Here is a 16,284-nt window from a genome sequence, read left to right on the forward strand (position 1 = left end):
TCAATTGTTGAACCCCGACTGCACAACAAATTTCCCAATTGGGACAATAAAGATAACTTGATCAACTGAAAATTTGACTATGAAACCTGTCTTTAAGTAGTACTGTCCCCTTGGCTTCTCCTGGGGGGTGTTTGGGATGCTGGCCACTCGCTGCTGCCGGTTGTGGTCCGCCATGTACACAACCACAAAGAAGAGGGAGCCTCCAATGACCAGGAAGAGGCCCGAAAACCAGCCAGAGAACATGGCCTCGCCAAACTCCCAGGATGGAACCACGTCGGGCAGGTTCTCATCCCAGAACTCGACCACAGTCACGTAGGCCACCAGGGAGACAGGGACCAGGGTGGTGAGCCCCGACACCCAGGACAGTACACCACTGACAATGAGGAGGCCCCTCTTCAAACCCTGCTGCCTCCCAGAGCCCAGCTCCACTCCCTCCAGGCCTGGGAAGGCCACCACCATGGCCAGGGCCCTGGTGCCCAGACACCAGCATGAGCACCATGGAGGCCAGCAAGTCCACAGACAGGGCCATGAGGGATTCAAAGGCTATATCCCAACCTCCTCTGTGAAGATGCAGGTGTGCCACAGGCCTGAGTACCAGTTCTCCGCTTAGTTCAGGTCAGAGTTCAAGGTCTTCCACAGGGGGATGAAGGTGGTTACAAGGGTAGTGACCAGACCCCCGACTGTGACAAAGAGCGCAGTTCTCTCCATGATTTTGGCGGTCAGGAGCACCATCTTCTGTCAGTCGTCGTCGCTTACACTCCTCACACTCTCTCTGTCACTCTCTTTGTATTGGCCAAAGAGAAGCTAGTGAGCGACTGGGAAGCCCGTCCCCCTTTCCTGTGGTAGCACTTGGACCGACTCAGCCAGCATCTTAATAAAATACACCTGATAACAGTGAGATAATCCCAGGTCCTGAGGCAATACAACAGACATACTGTTTTGTCGTATTGATAAATATCGTTGTAGGGAACAATGAGCACTGTTCTGAGATGAAACCAGATATGTCCAGTGTGATTCTGGGGACTAAGTGTGTGCACTGGAAGGAAACATGAGCAAGTTGGGCATGGGGATACAAACATAAAGAGGAAAGGCCAGAAACTCTCGCAAGGGTGTCCAGAGTGGCCCGATTCAATGGACTCTGAGTGGCTACTGCTGCCTCATGTATAACTCATTATTTCAAATGAAACCATGTGTTGATGTAACTGATATGAGTTTTTGAGATTGGCTCCTTATGAGTCAAGTTTTTTTCCATCTAGAGAAAATCAGTTGATTTGCCAAAATGTCTCAAGTGTCAAGACTATGAATAGCACCTCGTGCTCAAAGCAATACTACTTAGGCTAAACAAGAGCCCAACACTTGGTGAGGTCCTCATTTAGGTTTTAGAGCTCTGTAGCTGGCAGGGAACATGAAATCCTATCTGGCCACTAAGCCCTCGACTCTTTCATTCATTGACTTTAGGGAAAGCGTTTTATTTTAAATGTTACATGAAATCAATTGGAATCAGATGAAAAGGAGTCACATTCCACAGAAAATCAACACAGCCTTAAACGGATATTAAACTTCAGATGTTTTCAGATCTCAAAAGTGGCCTTTTGTCAAGATCAGTCCACATCCTAGGCCATGTTTTGTAGACCCAGCTATATGCAGATCCAAAAATCCAAAATGAATGGTAAGGTTAAGGTTGCAAAGCTACCGGTAATTTACCAGAATATTCATTAATTATCAGAAAGTCTATGGCAATCTATCATAATTTTGGTAATTTACACTTAACTTTTCAAAAATGTTTTCATATTTAGTATTAATTTAATGTGTCCATGAGTTTCATGTAGAAAGACCACATGTCAAACTCATTCCACAGAGGGCTTAGTGTCTGGGTTTTTACTCCATCCTTGTACTCGATTGATAAATTAAGATGACTAATTAGTAAGGAACTCCCTTCACCTGTTTGTCTAGGTCTTAATTGAAAGGAAAAAACTCAAACCCACAGACAGTCGGCCCTCCGTGGAATAAGTTTGACACCCCTGAAATATACCATATGGTTCAAGAGAAAATAGCCTAATTAATGAAAGAAATCAACAATGGCGTTATTTTAACTTTCCACAACTACCACCACCAAAAGGTTGCTGGATCGAATCCCCGAGCTAACAAGGTAAAAATCTGTCATTCTGCCCCTGAGCAAGGCAGTTAACCCACTGTTCCCCAGGCGCCGAAGACGTGGATGTTGATTAAGGCAGCCCCCCGCACCTCTCTGATTCAGAGGGGTTGGGTTAAATGCGGAAGACACATTTCAGTTTAAGGCATTCAGTTGTACAACTGACTAGGTATCCCCCTTTCCCAGTTTGACGCCAAAACATTAACAAACATATTGACATAGTTTGTAAAAAATAATGACATATTTCATGCTGAAACCCTCATATGAAACACCAATGGTATTCTCTAAGTTGGTTTATATTGAGGATAATGTTTTGTCATTTTTTTATCATCTTATTCAATATATGTTACATGTGATATTTGCAACCCTAGGTAAGGTTGACTACCGGTATACAGAAATATCAAAATTTTATTCAGTATGTCATGCATTTTTGGGGGGTGCAAGCTTATCTTCCACATATCATTCGAACCTGACACTACTGGAATACACTGGTCATTTGTTTAGACAAAGGTCAAGGATTAACCTGCGCAGACTTGAAGGTCTCCTTCAGCTTTGGGGCAGCGCCTGGTGTGCACCATTGCCCTCAAGTGGTCCCCTGATTCAAAATCTGTTGGGATTTCAAAAAGTCTAATATTTCAAGTTTCTAACGCCAGCTTGCTGCAGCCCAACAGCTAAAGCATAGTGATGATTAGAAGATGCTATGTCTGTGAGCGCACGGTCAGCGCCATTGAGGCCATCTCAATTTTGAAGTAGTCCATTTTCTTCTACTACTTCTATGAGTTGGTAAACAAACTGAAAGGGTGCATACTGCCACCTGGAGGGTGTTGTTTGAACAGGTATAAAGCCTAGGTTGGCGATTTACTGCCACCTGCAGTTATGGAACTTTTGCTCATGCGTCTAATTAACTGGCTAATGACCTGGATAGAATTATGTGAACCTTAACTCATAAGAAGACCTATCCAGTTGACTACTTCAAAATTATTTGTCCTCAATGGCGCTGCCCATGCTAAAACAGGGTTTTGGGCACTTGGGTTCTGTATCTATCTCTATGGGCTAAAGGCAATGTTGGTTGCACACTACTGGCAGCCGGTGAGCAAGAGAGAAAGAGATGCATTGTGCTAGAATGTTTCTACTATTCAGTACACAGCAGGAGAAACAGAGACCTAGTAGTTAAACTGTATAAATGTTTTTCTTCAAAAAGTGTTCTTCTTTAGATTGTTGCTTATTGGGGTTTTGGGAGCCTTCACAAAATTACTGATAATCTCCCTCACAGCAAAAACAACAATTGAAACACAGCTAACCTATTATGGGTGACAAGATGGGGTGTACGCTAAGTATACATAGACTAATTGATGAACTTCATATAGGTCATTTATTAAAGCTTTGAGTACACGGCGCCAACGTGAACAAACATTTGACTTAGCAGCATGTCGTCATAACTAAAACAGAGTATTTGAGTGGGCTTATTTCTGCAAACTGTACAGCCGCTGCTGGTTCAGAGACTGAGAAATATAGGTCCTGTGTTTGCCAATGTTAAATATCCATTCAATTCCAATGTCAATGTTAAACAAAACATGGCTCTCCCAAGCTTAGATAAACACCACTCAAGTACTAGACATGCCATAGCTAATCTGAAACCATCTTGACAGCAAAGCAGAGGGGGGGGGAAACTTAGCCATTCAATGAACACACTGAATTAGTTGCTAAGGGAAACAGAATCCCCTCGGAATAATGACCAATACTTCGTCAAATGTATTTTGTAATAGTGCAATCATAAATAATTATTCTATGATAGATACATATACAGTATGTACCAGTGGAGGCTGCAAAGGGGAGGACGGCTCATAATAAATGGCTGGAACGTAGCGAATGGAATTGCATCAAAGACATGGAATCCATGTTTGATGTATTTGATACCATTCCACTGATACCGCTCCAGTCATTCCCACGAGCCCGTTCTCCCCAATTAAGGTGCCACCAACCTCCTGTGGTATGTACTCTTACTATGCAGGAGAATTCAACTTTCTTTTTTTTTTACACCGTTTCTGAAATTAGAAGATGAATATATGAGGAAATAAGTAGATGAAAAGGGTACTTATAAACCATGCTAACTGAAATCAGGCTAACTGAACAAGGATGAACGGAAGGTTACTTCATGCTAGCGCAATCGTGAAGATCAGCATTCTCAAGCCTGGCCCAGATGTACACATTCAGGTGATCATCTTCCAATAAGAGAGCTGATACAAGGTAACCCAGCATAGACACAAATTGACATTTAGGACAAGGTTGAAGAAACGCTATGTAAGGCCCACAATAAGGCAGTGGCTGCTAGTGGAAGGAGAAATGGGGAGGGCAGGGGAGTCCGTCCTCCCCACTTCTCCTTCCGCCAGCCTCCACTGGTGTAAGGGAATGACTAAAGAGGGAGGGAGCAGACACGGAGGGCTTCGGTAGGGAGAAGTGAGCAGCCTGGTCCTAGATGTCGGAGCCCATCTCTGCACACTGCTTGTCTGATATGTGTGAGGCAAGAGACTCGATGATGTCCAGCAGCAGCAGCTGGCTGAGGGACCTCAGGTTGGGGAGCTTGGACACCTTCAGGAGGGAGGGAGGGGGAGGGGGGAAGGAAAGAAGCAACAAATAAAAAAAACTGTCATGATCAAACAAAGACTCAGGAAGAGCAAAGTAGTCGAGCAAAGCCAAACGAGGGAGTGGAAAAAAATAGCGGATCAAAACAGAGAAGTGCAAAACTGAAAACCCTGACATTACCAAGACAACTGCGGGCCGCATGAAAATCGGCATGCGGGCCGCATCTGGCTCGAGGGTGGCAAGTTTGAGACCCCTGGCGTAAAAAAAGAGGAACGTAGTATTTTGCTTGGTTAGTTAAGACAAAAAGATATTCCCGAATGGCACTGTAAGGAGAGCCGACAAGCGTGAAGGATAAGGTGCTTGGACTGCGTGCTTGGCTGTAAACTGTCTCTTCTCTAACCACTGTGTAGAGAGGAAGACTGGGGTAATCCATTTGGGAACGGGGGGGGGATTCCCCACAGAGTTTCCCCTCAGGGGCTTAGTTTAGCTGTGGAGTGGGAGGCAACACCCCCCCAGGGCTCCGGACACCAGTAGCCCACCCACCTTGATGAACTGGTGGACGATGATGTGCAGGCAGTGCTTCTTCATGTCCCAGGCCTGGGTCTTGTCCGCCGCCTCCAGGATCTGAAAAGAAGGACACGGAACTGAAGGGGGGTGAATGCTGCACACACTAACAGGATACAGCTACAGGCTAGATTAGAACAGGTGAGCGGGGATTAACGGTGGGTGTAGAATACCTGGAGGACGTTCTCCACCGTCACATTCATCTCCAGGTTCTGCTTGCAGTAGGCCTGTAGCCTGTTGTTGGAGAAACCATAGTAATATGGAGCTGCGAACAGGTAGCTGTTATCAAGAGTCAAGGCCGTCATTGCACACAAATATCAGTGTTGCCACTTTTAATGACACAATATGCGTGTAGCATTGTACAAATTGGCTCCCCCATAGTATTGGACACAATAACACATGAATGTGGAAGATGCTAGCCACGTATGGGCCGAGTGGGGAGGATACAGAGAGTCTTCCGGAGGCATGTTAACGTCGCCGTAGTAGATATAGCGGAGCATGGACTCAAAGGCCTGCTTGCTGGGCACCATCTCCCCGATGGAGATGTTCACCTGGCCGTCCTCGGGCATGAAGGAACGGAACATCGCCTCAAAGTAGCTGTCCAGAGAAAAAGAGACACATCAACCCCATATACAAGCCTGCACACATACAAACGGACGCACACGCAGTCAGGGAAAGGAGCTCAACACGAGTAATCAATCCCCACTTCTGATCAAGAGGTTGTGGTAGTCCACGTGTGGGATTCAAATAGACCTGGGTCGTGTTCAGTAGGGCACGAGACGTTACCGCAACAAGGTTTTGCAATTGGGGGGGGTAATCAGTTAGGACATCCATGTCAAAACGTTTCTCCCTACTGATCACAGCCCTGTACAGTGACAGTACCTTGAGCGGGCGGCTAGTATAGCTTTATGGGCGGGCCGCGGGTGTCCGTCCAATAGCAGGACGATGTCACAGAAGTCCAGGCCGCCGCCCTCCAAGTAGGCCTTCATGTCCTGCACCAGGGAGGTGCCGATGTCCACGGGCTGATCAGAGTACACCCTGGGGGGGGGCTGCTGCTTTCGCCGGACTATCTCCACGATCAGAGGGGTGGACAGGTGCTCAAACTCCTTGGTCATGATCACCTGGTTAAAGTGAGTCTCCTTCACCACAAAGTTAAGACAGTGCTCCTATGGTGGGACAGAAGAACAGGTCGTGTGAGCGATAGATTATTGACAGAATCATTTTTTTTGCTAATGCTTGATTTTACAACCTGGAATTAGCAAAACCCTCTTTTGGGTCATCCTACCTTGAGCTGATCCAGCTGCAGCTTGTTGGCTTGTTCGCACACGCTCAGAACGTTCTGGAGGTCCACTGACGCCTCGATGTACTGCACACACAGCTGCTCCAGCCGCGACAGCTTGAAGCTCAGAGCCAGCTTGTAGACATCCATGATTAGCAGAACATCCTGGACGTGACCTGAGGAGAGTCCAAGAAAACATCGACATTTTAGTCATTTGCAGAGGATCTTAAAAATAGCCACTATCCACGAAAGACAAGTACAATTTATGTGCTCTTTTGAAGAGGTTTCATATGCAGTATGTGTGAGGGTAAATATTTCCCTAATCCCAAATCGACCCCCTAGCTCTTACCCCCTGTGCACTCCTGTTGACCTGAGAGGAGTGGCTGGGTTCAAGCAATATGGTAATTTCTCCACCTTGCCTTCTGATAGGGGTGCCCTGGGGGCTGGGAGCTAAGGGTTGATTTGGTTATGAATAGGTATGAGGAAGCAGTGGGTGAACTCTGACCTCTGCGCGGGTACTGGATCTTGTCTGTGTACAGGAACTGCATCAACACCTCGAAGGGCTGGGCCTCGGCCTCTCTGATGTGCACCTCCAGCATGGGTTGGTTCCCCGAAGTCCTGGTGCCCCCTGGGATATCCCTGGCACCTCCGGCCCCCGCCCCCTCCTCGCCCCCCTCCTCACTGTTCTCCTGTTGTTTAATCCTCTGCACACAGATATAGGACACTTACTACCAGTCACTACTTCATGGGCCAGTTTCCCAGACATATTAAGCCTAGTCCTGGACAAAAAAAGCCCTTTCAATGAAGGTTCTCCATTGAAAAGGCTTTTTAGTCCAGAGCTAGGTTCAATCTGAGTCACGGGAATCAGCCCCATGTGTGTTACATTCAAATAATTAGGAAATGGTCATCCCATTGGCTCAGTGGGTTAAGGGCATGGTGCTGGCAACACCAGCAACGTGGGTTCGATTCCTGCATGGGCCACGTGATACTGAATAAAGTTGACAGTTCTGTAAGTGTGTGTCTGCTCGACCATGTCATTATACATGGGAGACTGACGACTAAAGCACGACGAAGGTGAGAAGAGGACCCAAGCTCTCTCCACTGACCTGTCTCTGTCTATCCCGGGCCTGCAGGATCTTCTTTCTCAGCCACTGGCATCTTGCAGTCACGATGGCAATATGCCCAAGGACTCTCTCCTCCCTCTGCAGCCGGAGAAAGAAAAGGGAGTGAGAAAGAGAGCGGAGGTCAAAATAAAGAGGAAAAAAAGAGAAAGGGAAGCAGAAAGCTGAACAATCACTTAAAAAGGCAGCTGATCCACCTTTGTCCTCTACGAGGCAGGGTCGTGCTCATTAGGGCATGCAACAGGAAACGTTTTAAAACGTTTCGCAAAGGAAGACGAAAATGAGCGTTTCTTATTAGACAAGTCCCTGTTCCAGTCCGTTTTTTTTCTTTTTCATTTTTTTCATTTGGTGCCTATTTTTGTTAAATCTCAGCACAGTCTCCCAGCAGCACGTAGATGGCTGTGAGGACCAACCTCTCCCAGGATGAACTCCACATCGCAAAACTGCCGGTTCTCAAACAGCTTGCCATAGTCCTCGTGGAGCGTGCACTTTGGGTAGCAAGAAAACTGATGGAAAAGAATAACAAAAGTTCATAAGGGTTAATATGGGTAGTGAGTGACTAAATAGTCCTATTTAACCCATTTCAACTTCTTCAATCAATACTTCGATTGTTCCCATCATGCAGAGCAACACAGTGACACGTAGGGTAGCTGATTGTGTGTTTTGACCGTAAAATGCTTTTCAACTCCCACAGACGCCCACCTGGAATCTGTACATCTCCCCGCTGCGCACATTATTGTCCACCGTTCCCCCAAAGATGTACATGGCATCCTGGATCACAGCGGCCGCATGGAAAAGTCTTCCACTGGGCATCTAGAGGGAGAGAGAGGGAGTGATTAGGACAACATGGACAAACGAGACCCCCACTGGTTTAGCTGAAGATCCCTTCAAAATGACTAGAAAGAGAGGAAAGCGGATGAGGTCAGTTCGTGATGCAAGAGGCAAGAGATGCAATGGCTTTTTCCTCCTCAGCCATGTTTTAGAAATCCCCTAAGTCGTGTTCATTAGGCACCAAACAGAAGAAGACTAAATGAAACAAGGAGGGACTACCTGACCTGAACATTTTTGTTTTCCTTTGCACAACGTTTTAAAGCATTTTTGTGACTATGTGCCCTAATGAATATGACCCAGCAGTTAGTGGCTCATACCGCCATAGACACAGGTCTATAGGCGAAGGACGATCCAAGGTGGACAATCAATTAGTCTATGGGGTCTTTGGCCATACCTTATTATTTTGCTCCCCAATTATGCGCATGCCTAACCAGTGGCTTGTTGAGCTATTCCATTCAGACTATATACACAATGATGTTCTTAAAGCTGTACTCTGTAGCTTATTTTGTATTTCCTCTGGAGATGGTTTGTTTCTGTTTTTGAGTACTCAGAAGGGAGGGTATGTGCGAGGAGGAGAAGAAGAACCACCCAGATTGGCGTAAATCAAACAGCGGTTGTTTCTTGTGTTTGTTTTGAGCTGTAACTGTATGGAGAAGAAAAGCTACGGCGGGGGCAGCTTACAAGACGAGAGAGAGCAAACACAAAGAGACATTTTTCTATTTGATTAAAGATATTTTACCAGGATTGACCCTTGAGATGAGGTCATCTCGTTTCCAAGGGGATCCTGGAAAAGGTAGAGAGCAGTGGGACTTCAAAACATATACATGTAAATCAATGGCACAAATGTAAATGGATCGTATGCAAAAAATATGCACATATCTTAATGGGAAACTCCACCCAAAAACTATCTTTTGGTATTTGTTTAATTCGTGCATTGTTGATATAGTACCAAAATGTTTTGTATGTCAGCAATCAAGTTTTCAAGATATATAACTTTTAACATAGAGAAATACAGCCGGTATGATGCATTATGATGTTGTGTTTTGCATCATACAGGCTGTATTTCTGTTATATATATATATATATTGAACACTTGATTGCTGACGTACAAAACATTTTGTTGGCTATATCAACAATGAACTAATGAAACAAATACCAAAAGATCGTTTTGGGGTGGAATTTTCCTTTAAGGTGCTGGATGAAAATAAGAAAAAAAGAATCTGAAGTTATGTCCGCAACTCTGATACACTCCCACAGTGATTTATTGAGACGCACACAAAGTTGTATGTTAGGTGTGCGTCTCAATAAATCACTGCGGGAGCTTATTAAAGTTGCCGTCTTTTTTCATGCTTGCTATGCAACTCATCTCTCGAATGTTCTGTAGTACTGGCAGCCCGATCAATACAGACACATGCGTACCTCTGACATCAAATTAGGGCTACGCCCAAAAATATGACAATGCACCCGACAATGCAAACATGCCACGTTTTCACTTATTTTCGGGTATAGAGAATACATTACAACCCCTAAGCCCTTCCACCCTAGGCACTTCTGGACATCTGAGATTATTTGATAGGTTTAAGCAATATGGGGAAAACTCCACCTAGCCCCTATCAGAGGGCAAAGTGGAAATAATCCCAAATTGCTTACACCAATCACATTCTCTACAACTGCACGGGGGTAGGGGCTAGGAGTGGATTTGGGAATGGGTTTAAGACTAATCAGTACTAATAACTAGGGGCCCTACTCGGTGACCAGTGGACACCCGCTGAGCACATACCTCGCTGTCCAGGCTGGGCTGGATCACCTCCCAGGTCTGGGAGTCCACGTCGTAGGAGTGCAGCTCGTTGGGCAGCGTGTTGTCGGCCGCGCCTCCAAACACGTACAGGTGACGGTCGAAGGCCACCATGGTGTGGCCATAGCGCCTCTGGGGGGGCGGGGGAGAGCCCCGCAGCAGGTGTTCAGTCGGGATGCGTGTCCACCTGGGCGTGACGGGAGGATCGACAAGACAGAATCTCGGTCATCTGACCCTCGGACATCAACAGCACAAGCACTCCCTTCGTAGTGTCATTAAATGCCTCTCTTTTGTGTCTACTCGTTCAGAATGGCTTTATTAACGTTCAGTCTGATCTGGCTTACTCACATGTGGCCCTTGAACTCAAACTGGAAGAGGTTGTTGGTGATCTTGGCTCCACTCTGGCCGGAGAACACAAACATCTTGTCCCTGCACACGGCTACAGGGAAGTTGCAGCAGGAGGGAGGGATCTCACCGCTCTGTTCAATCTGAGACACCACAAAAACAGAAATGACATCAGCATTTGCTTTCCTATGCATTTTTTTTGTACAGTGCCTTCGGAACATATTCAGACGCCTTGACTTTTTCCACATTTTGTAACATTAGTCTTATGCTAAAATGGATTATATATATTTAAATCCTCACACACAATATCCCATAAAGACAAAGCGAAAACAGATTATTCGAAATTTTTGCAAATTTATTAATAAAATAAAAATAAATTTTTTTTTTACATAAGTATTCAGACCCTTTGCTATGACACTTGAAATTGAGTTCAGGTGCATCCTGTTTCCATTGATCATCATGCAGATGTTTCTACATGATTGCAGTCCACCTGTGGTAAATTAAATTGGACATGATTTGGAAAGGTACATACCTGTCTATATAAAGGTCCCACAGTTGACAGTGCATGACAGAGCAAAAACCAAGCCATGAGGTCGAAGAAATTGTCCGTAGAGCACCGAGACAGGATTGTGTCGAGGCACAGATCTGGGGAAGGGTACCAAACATTTTCTGCAGTATTGAAGATCCCCAAGAACACAGTGGCTGCCATCATTCTTAAATGGAAGAAGTTTAGAACCACCATGACTCTTCCTGGAGCTGACCGCCCGGCCAAACTGAGGAATCGGGGGAGAAGGACCATGGTCATGGAGGTGACTAAGAATCTGATGGTCACTCTGACAAAGCTCCAGAGTTCCTCTTTGGAGATGGTTGTCCTTCTGGAAGGTTCTCACATCTCTGCAGCACTCCACCAAAGCAGGCGTTTATGGTAGAGTGGCCAGATGGAAGCCTCTCCTCAGTAAAAGGCACATGACAGCCCACTTGGAGTTTGCCAAAAGGCACCTAAAGACTCTCAGACCATGAGAAACAAGATTATATGGTCTGATGAAACCAAGATTGAACTCTCTGGTCTGAATGCCAAGCATCACGTCTGGAGGAAACCTGGCACCATCCCTACGGTGAAGCATTGTGGTGGCAGCATCATGCTGTGGGGATGTTTTTCAGCGGAAGGGACTGGGACACTGGTCAGGAAAGATGAACGGAGCAAAGTACAAAGAGATCCTTGATGAAAACCTGCTCCAGAGCGCTCAGGACCTCAGACTGGGGCGATGGTTCACCTTCCAACAGGACAACGACCCTAAGCACACAGCCAAGACAGCGCAGGAGTAGTTTCGGGACAAGTCTCTGGATGTCCTTCAGTGGCCCAGCCAGAGTCTGGAAATTAACCCGATCTAACATCTCTGGAAAAGTGCTTCAACAAAGTACTGATAAAGGGTCTGAATACTAATATAAATGTGATCGTTTATTTTTTATTATAAATTATTAAAAAAATTATAAAAACCTGTTTTTGCTTTGTCATTATGGGGTATTGTGTGTAGATTAAGAAAACATTTTTTAATCAATTTTAGAGTAAGGCTGTAACGTAACAAAATGTGGAAAAAGTCAAGGGGTCTGAATACTTTCCAAAGGCACTGTATGTATATGCATTATGTGTGGTTGGTTGTGTTTCTATAAACGTGAGTGCGCTTGAAGATTCTCCTGTGTGTGTCCCTTCGCTAAGAGAAGGTTCTGCATAATAACCTCCTCCCAACAAGCATGCTCTCGGTCCTGAAGACTGATGGTCCACATGTCATTTAACCTGCAGGTAGGGAAAACCATGAAATCAGTTATCTTTTTACGTAAACATCAGGACATTGTGTCATATTTATTGACAATTGTCAAACAAACCTACCTGGCATTTCCATCGTAGCCAGCAAATATCCATAGCTTATCACTGTACACTGTGGCACCATGTGCTGACCTGGCCACAGGCAAACTGAAATATAAACAAAGACATGATTACACCACTGCTTGAAGCAATATGACGGACTAAGAGGTGATATCTTTTGATAAGCACATGTATATATTGTACTTCACTATATCATAAATTACCTGCCCTCCACTTTCCACTCCGTCCACTGTCCTGTTGCAAACTTGTACTCAAAAAGGTCATTTTTGTTTTTAAGATTGGAGTTTGAGTAGATATCGCCAGTGTAGCCCCCTGAAAAGTTAAAATACAAGATTAAGGCTATTATGGACCACATGTAAAGTTAGATGAACACAGACTGGCAGGCATTGAAGAAAAACTCACCAAACACAAACATGCTGCTGCCATACACCACGGCAGAATGGTGATACCTGGGTGCAGGTGGCGTGCCAGTGGTAAAGGCTCTGGAACACATTCAGTTTGTCAGCCCTCAGTTCAAATATGATGGACAGTGTCATGTACAGTGCCATCAGAAAGTATTCATACCCCTTGACTTATTCCACATTTGTTGTGTTACAGCCTGAATTCAAAATGGATTAAATATCCCCCCCTCACCCATCTACGCACAATACCCTACAACGACAAAGTCAAAACATGTTTTTAGAAATGTTTGCAAATGTTGCGAAAATGAAATACAGAAAATCTCATTTACATAAGTATTCACATGCTTGAGGCAATACTTTGTAGCAGCACATTGGCAGCGATTACAGCTGTGAGTCTTTCTGGGCAAGTCTCTAAGGGTGCGTTGCACCAACATGGATTAACTTTTAAACTGGGTTAAATCAAGGTTTATCTATTCATCTTGTTGCACCAAATTTTAAACCTAGTTTTAAATTAAATCATTTCACTTTAAACCTAGATTCATTTTAAGCCTGTTGCTCAAAGAATTTTTGGAAAAATATAAACTTAGATTGAAGATTAATTCTAAACTACTACTTGAGCTGGTTTAACTGTTAGAATGGCAGCATATCTACTGTGGAGAGACCAAAACAAGAGAGAATAATTAGAGACAGGTTGAATACTTTTGAGTCCACCTGGATTGTGTAACATTTGCCCATTATTCTTTTCAAAATTCTTCAAGCTCTGTCAAATTGGTTGTTGATCATTGCTATAGAACCATTTTCCCATCTTGCCATAGATTTTCAACTAGATTTAAGTCAAAACTGTTACTCAGCCACTCAGTAACATTCACTGTCTTCTTGTGTTGTTTTGGATTTGCCCCAAACATAACACTTTGTATTCAGGACAAAAAGTGAATTGCTTTGCCACATTCTTTGCAGTATTACTTTAGTGCAGTATTACTTTAGTGCCTTGTTCCAAACAGAATATTGTTTTGAAATATTTGTATTCTGTACAGACTTCTTTCTTTTCACTCTGTCAATTAGGTTAGTATTTTGGAGTAGCTACATGGTTGTTGATCAATCCTCAGTTTTCTCCTGTCACAGCCAATAAACTCTGGAACTGTTTTAAAGTCACCATTGGCCTCATGGTGAAATCCCTGAGCGTTTTCCTTCCCTTGAGTTAAGAAGGACGCATGTTTATTTGTAGTGACTGGGTGTATTGATAAACCATCCGAAGTGTAATTAATAACTTCACCATGCTCAAATGGATATAAAATGTTTTCTTCCATAGGTGCACTTTGCGAGGTATTTGAAAAGTTCCCTGGACTTTGTGGTTGAATCTGTGTTTGAAATTCACTGCTTCACTGAGGGACCTTAAAAATAATTGTATGTGTAAGGTACAGAGATGAGATAGTCATTCAAAAATTATGTTAAACACTATTATTGCACAAGAGTGAGTCCATGCAACTTATGTGACCAATAAAATTTGATTTGATTGGTCACATATCTGTGTTTAGCAGATGTTATTGCGAGTGTAGCGAAACGCTTGTAAAAATGTCCCGGCTGTATGTAGTAACACAAAACATTTTCTGGGCTAATAATGTGAGAAATAAAACATAAAAAAACTAAATACTGCAAAGTTTCCTAAGAGCTAGAAGCAAGGCATCCCTCTCTGGTCGGCACCATCCCCTTATGTGACCTGTTAAGCAAATGTTGACTAGTGAACTTATTTAAGCTTGCCATAACGAAGGGGTTGAATACTTATTGACTCGAGACATTTAAGCTTTTAATTTTTAATCAATTTGCCAAAAAAAATCTAAAAAGATAAAACCACTTTGACATTATATATATATAAAATAATAATAAAATGCCATTTAGCAAACGCTTTTATCCAAAACGACATACAGTCGTGCGTGCATACAGTGTGTGCAAGCCATTGACAAAAAAATCGCAATTCAACCCATTTTAAATTGAGGCTGTAACACAACAAAATGTGGAAGGGTGTGAATACTTTCAGACGGCACGGTATATTTCAAGGAATTGATGAAGGTGATTCTTACCGGCACCATGAGCAGTCCTTCACATCGAAACGCAACAAGTCATTCAGCATGTTTTTCCTGTCGGAAGTTAATAGGGGCTTAGTTAGATCACTGAGGACTTCCACACGACCCCAACATTGCAATGCAACCATGATATGGGACATGAATATGTGACTCAAACATGTCTTACCCATTATCTCCCCCGAATACATATATGGCATCCCTGTATGCCACAACAGTGTGCTTGCTGCGTCTGCAGAATTGAAAATATGTTTTACATATGCAACTGTCACACCAGCAATCACAAGGAATAGCCTAACAACATTGTCGTCAGCACCGCACTAGCTACAAAGAAATGTGTAATGACATTAGCAGTCAACTCACCTGGCACCGACAAACTCATCACACGGTGGGAGCCTTCTCCAGCGATGGACAGTCTCGAATGGGCCGAAATTAAGTGTCAAATATTCCACACTGTCCGAGCAGCTATGATCGAAATCAACACTTGGTGCAACTTTGGTGGATTTACAAGACATTGTTACATAACCATCACATCCGACCAATCTCCTCTTAGCTGTCCATAGCAAGACCGTGCCCTCTAGGTCAAAAGCCACCCACCCTGGGATTATGCTGATACAGTTACTAGATGAATTTGCAGATACACTGTTTGTCATTCAGTTAGCTAAGCTTTCCTTTCATTTTAAAATCGTCCTTTTTACTGGCGAAAGGGCAACCAAGAATAGGCGATGTAACTTACTTAGCTAACGTTACCCTAACCGGCTAGCTAGCTAAGCTAGCTAGTTAACGGCCACTGAATAGCCAGCAAGCTACAAATAAATACATCAGGATGATAAATCTTTAATATGTTCTCCTCTATCTAAAAAAAACAACAAGAATACTCCAACAATGTATATACCATTAATATCTATCTTACCAAAAAGTGGCATTTACTAGCTACAACAATCGTAATGTTTTTCTTGCAGCAAAACAAAAAGTGTCACAAATCGCCCACGCCCCTGAAATTGTTGCTGGAAGTTGTAGTTCATACAATAGAGTTTCTTATAGTTCCCAATTTATCTTGAAACGTATTAGAACATCATTTCCCATGAACAACAAAGAGTCTCATCCATTGGCTCTCAATGGGGAATATTTAGCCAATCACAGTAAGAAAGTGAGTTGCTCGCTGTTCTCTTCGCTTTATCCGCACGTCATCGTGTGTGGTCGCGAGAAAATGAAACGTTTTTTTCCCCCAAGTACTGTACTGTACATAC

The 16,284-nt window shown here is 43.9% G+C and overlaps 1 protein-coding gene and 1 pseudogene across 2 annotated transcripts; both read right to left on the reverse strand.

Annotated features, from left to right (window-relative positions):
• LOC111958094 (putative claudin-24) lies at nt 1-732 on the reverse strand (annotated as a pseudogene).
• A 2,773-nt stretch (nt 733-3,505) lies between these two features.
• lztr1 (leucine zipper like post translational regulator 1) lies at nt 3,506-16,028 on the reverse strand. Of its 2 annotated transcripts, none has more exons than XM_023979502.2 (20): nt 15,398-16,028; nt 15,204-15,266; nt 15,035-15,091; nt 12,958-13,037; nt 12,759-12,867; nt 12,559-12,642; nt 12,408-12,465; nt 10,674-10,813; nt 10,311-10,512; nt 9,270-9,314; nt 8,402-8,512; nt 8,113-8,205; nt 7,685-7,780; nt 7,084-7,282; nt 6,585-6,754; nt 6,182-6,465; nt 5,747-5,896; nt 5,473-5,578; nt 5,279-5,379; nt 3,506-4,741 (listed from the first exon to the last, which is right to left on the reverse strand). In XM_023979502.2, the coding sequence occupies exons 1-19, from the start codon at nt 15,685-15,687 to the stop codon at nt 5,320-5,322; spliced, it is 2,397 nt and encodes a 798-aa protein (XP_023835270.1). In that variant the 5' UTR covers nt 15,688-16,028; the 3' UTR covers nt 3,506-4,741; nt 5,279-5,319. The 2 variants fall into 2 exon arrangements, with proteins under 2 accessions (XP_023835270.1, XP_023835269.1); XM_023979501.2 differs by having other exon boundaries at nt 5,279-5,359; nt 15,398-16,027.
• Between the last annotated feature and the right edge of the window lie 256 nt (nt 16,029-16,284).

This window comes from Salvelinus sp. IW2-2015, linkage group LG33, assembly GCF_002910315.2.
Source record: "Salvelinus sp. IW2-2015 linkage group LG33, ASM291031v2, whole genome shotgun sequence".
Classification (NCBI taxonomy): domain Eukaryota; kingdom Metazoa; phylum Chordata; class Actinopteri; order Salmoniformes; family Salmonidae; genus Salvelinus; species Salvelinus sp. IW2-2015.